General features: G+C 37.3%; 1 protein-coding gene across 1 annotated transcript in view; it reads left to right on the top strand.

Annotated features, from left to right (window-relative positions):
* The window catches only part of nphp4 (nephronophthisis 4), a 178,107-nt gene that overhangs the window by 156,698 nt on the left and 16,655 nt on the right, over positions 1–4,754 (top strand). The window contains exon 21 of the mRNA XM_016495116.1: positions 3,832–4,021. Coding sequence (XP_016350602.1) covers positions 3,832–4,021 — 190 coding nt within the window. The remainder of the gene's footprint in view (positions 1–3,831; positions 4,022–4,754) is intronic.

Raw genomic sequence — 4,754 nt, 5'->3', positions numbered from 1 at the left:
CCATTCAAAGATCAAATAAAGCCTTTGCCTCTGGCATTACAGCCCTGAAAGAAATTATGCGTAGATCAATGTTTCGTTCACGTGTGAACAGCCTTGTCTGAAATGAACATCTGAATGAATGAGTTTTCCTCAGCGGGGCATTACTGGGGCCAAGAGCTTCCCAGGGAGTAGGAAAATAACACTGAATAAATAATCAATTCCCCCCATTCAAGCTTATTTTAATTGCAGCGCGATGTAAAATATTTTTCCACCGACCAGGTTTCCCGCATGAAGCTCACAATCCAGGATTATGCCACACAAAATATGAGTTTTCTGCTGGGCATAGACTGAGTCCGCACACTCCATCATGATGAACACAAGCCAAGAAAGTGAGAGAGAGAAGTTAGGAGGACGAGGTGAAATAAATTACGGCATTAACACCCCTGCATCTCTCAGCGGTTAATTAGGAAAGACATTAGTAGCCTAAACTCCACACACACATACACGCTGTGCTTTAGGACAAAATAAATATTCTCCACCGCCTCTCTCCGGGAAGTATGTTTGCATGGCAAACGTCTTCCCAACTTGCATTGTGTTGTGGCATAACACCGAAGCACTTTGTGATGTGTCATGGAGGTAACTGCTCACCCAGGAGCGGTGTGTTTGTCTGTGCGTGAACCCTGTGAGTCAGTCCAAAGCACTCTTGTATGCACAGAGCTGTGCCAGGGAAACAAATACCTGAGATCTGGAGTTTGCATTTGTACATTTGTGTTGAATTGATGCTTCTCTCTTCCAGTGCAAAGGATATGTCAGGCCTGTGTTTGTATTGCTGATGTATGCCACAAAGCCAACCTTATAAAATAACCTCTCTCTTTCACTTTTACTGAAGAGATTGTTTCTCATCTGTACTCGCACATTATATATGGACAAGCTGAACCAACGGAGCAGCGGGTTAAAGGATACGCCAGATTTCAGCAGAGCTGCTCCATTCTTTCTGCCTAATTCATTTTATCCTCTCAAGGTTCTGCAGCTCATAATTTGTTTTCAGTCCTCTGAAGCAGTTTTTTTAGTTATACTTCAGCTGAATTTTATTTTCTCTCTCTCTCTCTCTCTCTCTTTAAGATTTAAAGTAATTGGTGTGATTGTTCTGTATTTCCAATGCATCATTAGAAACACAAAAAGAACAAAAATTTGATTTTGTACACTACACATTTGAATTGAGATTTTTTTTTAATCAATACTTTTATTCATCAAGGACGCATTAAATTGATCAAAAGTGACAGTAAAGACTTTTTTTTTTTGAAAATGCTTTTAAACTTTATAATATATTTATCAGATTCCTGATAAAAAAAGAAAAAAAAACTGTTTTCCACAAAAATATAAAAAATATTAAGATTCAGCTTTGCCATCACAGGAATACATGACATATTAAAATATATTCAAATAGAAATTTTAATAATATTTCACAATATTACTGTTTTTACTCAATCAATCAAACTTTTTCAATCAAATAAATGTTGCCTTGGCAAGCAAAAGAGACCTCTTTTAAAAATGTTTTTAAAATTTATCAACCCCAAACTATTAAACAGTAGTATAGTTTAATTTTGATCATTTTTGGAGCAACATAATTTAAGCTCAATGCATTCTGTAATCACTTCACTTTGGGTTTTCCATTCACAATGAGAGAAAACATTTAAATAATATAAACAAAAAATTTAGCAATTTATAGTTACCCTCACCAGAAGCCATGTTTGTTTGTGTCTACTGTAGTGATTTTAGATTTAAGTAGCACCACCAGTGTAATGGCTTTGGGCTTAAATATTAATATTTAGTTTTGGTCATACTATTTTACGGGGCACCAGCCAGGAATTTCACCTTGACAGTAAAGAACAATCATGGAAGATTGTTGAATAAATAAGAATTACATAAATTGGAGGGAGTTGTAGTCTGACCAATCTGAAGGATTTTAGAGATATTGTTAACTTGTAGAGCCTCTTGTATTATCTGTATTTTCAACACAAGTGTAATAAAAGTGGTTTTATTATCAAAAGAATAGACAAGAGTAACTAACAACTACTAAATGGGTACAATGAATGGATAAAGTGCAAAAGATTGATAAATGCAAGTGACTGTGTTGGATGTTTCTATGGACGTTATCTTATGGAAAGATAAAGTGAAGTTTCCTGGAAGTAATAAGGTAAACCTTATTCTAGATTCAACAAATAAATCGAGAGATTATTTGTTATTAACTGACATCAGTTATATAAAATCTAATGCAAATTAGATGATCATTTACTTACAATACACACTAATGCTTACGATCTCTGGAAAGAGGTTTGGAAAGACTGATATTCATGTTCCGCGCCTGGGCAGCGACATCTTCTGCTTGTTGGCCTGGGCCTGGGCATAGTTCCTATTTAGGCCTATTTACATTATGTGATTTATTTTATTTTTTTTTAAGTTGTGTACATTTTGGGACTGATTTATGAAAGAGACTTGTTCCCCATATCCCATATCGCTATATGGAATGCAAAAACTTTGAAGCTCAGTATCTCAAAACTGCTCAGAATGCAGATTATAATTCCAAGGTGACGATATGCTTCTCTATGAATGGAAGGGAAATGGGCTTTGCTTTTGTTCACATAAGTATACTTTTCTGCCACCTGCCTGGCTCTCTGTTATTAAAGAGAGAATGTGATTGAATTTTCCGAGACTTGGTGTCACATCTACTGTAGTGTATACACTGTAAAAAAAAATCCGTAAAATTTACGGTAAAAAACCGGCAGCTGTGGTTGCCGGAATTCTACCGTAAAAAATACGGTAGCAACGTTTTAGGTTTTACGGGTTTAACTTAAATTTACAGTTAAATACCGTAATTTCATTAACAGATATAATGTTAATATACCATCCTATTGAAGTACTGAAATCTGTTTTGTACCTTTGTAATACACTGACAACCACCAAATGCAGGTGGTGATGAGAAAGTCACATGATGAACCAAAGCCTATCACAAGCAGCTTTTAAATAATAACATATATAGAAGGTGCACAGTGTCATTCACACAAACACTAAACACCATAATGGTAACACACATGAAACTGAAATAATGCAATAAACATTCATTTAACAACATTAGGTGTAACACACAACCCTAATATACAAAACTGATAAGAAAAAACTAAGAAGAAACATAGTTATTTCAACAAAAAAAAACATCAAATTTGAAATGTAACGCAGGGAATTCTGGGAATGTCAATTTACGGTTATCCACTGTAAATTATACGGTCTTTTTCACTTCCAAAAACGGTATACAACCGTAAAATTAATGTCCAATACATGTAATGTCCAATACAGTTTTTCACCGTATATAGTAGGGGAATTTACCGTTAACCATTTAACAGGTTTTTACTGTAGCATTTTTACAGTCTTTTACCGTTAAATTCACGGTCATTTTTTACAGTGTACAGTACAAAAGATTTTTTACACCTCTAAATTCTTTCTTTTTCTTATTTTTTTCATTTACAGCGAATGATCCCTTCTCGGGCCCGGAGGTGCTGCCTTTGATGTTTCAAATGCCCTTTTCCTTCATATATTTGTGCATGAAATTTGTCTCTATGAAACAGAAAGTAATATTTCACACCCAGTGTGTGTTATCTTTAAACCGTACCCTCCCAGGAGTTTCAGTTCTGTGAGGGCTTATGTTTGACTGTATCATGCATACTCAAATACTCTTTTTCATTGCCAATAAAATACTGCTGGCAAGGCAAAGAAAGTCCTCAAGCTGTTCTTTTCTTCTCCTCTCTGTCTCTCTCACTTTGCTGTTTTTCGTCTTTTTCTCTTTTTATCCCTCAGTGTAATCGTGAAAAGTGAGGAGTGGAGATATTTCAAGGAGTTGACGAAGACTCTGACTCCTCTAGAGGAGGAGATGTTTCACCTAAAGGAGAGCACACGGACTCCACAGGTTTACCTGCGGCCCAAAGAAAGTATCCATGTCCCGTTCAAGTACCAGACTTTCATCTGTGGTCACACCTTCCCTATTCAGGTAAATCTAGGGGTAACTCTCTCAGATATTTACTCAGAGTTTATTTTAAAGGGGTCATATGACGTTGCTAAAAAGTAAATTATGTTGTGTATTTGGTGTAATGCAATGAGTTTATGCTTCTGAAAAGTGAGATGTACGCTGATTGGCAAGCTATCCAGTGCGTTGTGATTGGCTGAATACCTCAAACGTGTGATGGAAATGTTACGCCCCTTAACATACTGTGATGCCGTCTCCTGGCACGACGAGACAAAACCAATAAAAACCCATTACAAACGAGGCATTTGTTGCATCCAGTTGGGACATTATTACTGATTATAATGACTTATACTGTGTTTTTACGCGTTGCGTTGCGTATCGCGCCGTGTAAACATAAAACCATGTCTGCATTTGTGATCGGAGAAATGACAAACAACAAGCGCTACTCTACACTGCTTAAAACTTGCATTTGAATCATCAGTGGCAAATTCTTTAAATATAAAAACTGTACTTACAGACTGTGAGTCAGAAGCGCCAGACTGTCCTTGCAAAGTTGCAACTGCCCCACTTTATAGAAACAGCCTTTGGCTACTCTGCAGGTTCAGGAAACAGTCCTCCATAAAATGCTTCACACAGCGTCACACACTGCGGGCTTGAGTGAGCGGCGGCGGGCGGGCTTGAGTGAGGAACGGCCGGTGGGCTTGAGAACGGCGCGGCGGGCGGGCTTGTGGCAACCACATGTGACGACCCCGGGCTG

This window comes from Sinocyclocheilus anshuiensis, unplaced genomic scaffold (assembly GCF_001515605.1).
Source record: "Sinocyclocheilus anshuiensis isolate Anshui unplaced genomic scaffold, SAMN03320099.WGS_v1.1 scaffold122, whole genome shotgun sequence".
Lineage (NCBI taxonomy): Eukaryota > Metazoa > Chordata > Actinopteri > Cypriniformes > Cyprinidae > Sinocyclocheilus > Sinocyclocheilus anshuiensis.
The sequence above is the reverse complement of the archived record's forward strand: the minus strand, read 5'-3'. Positions and strand labels throughout refer to the sequence as shown.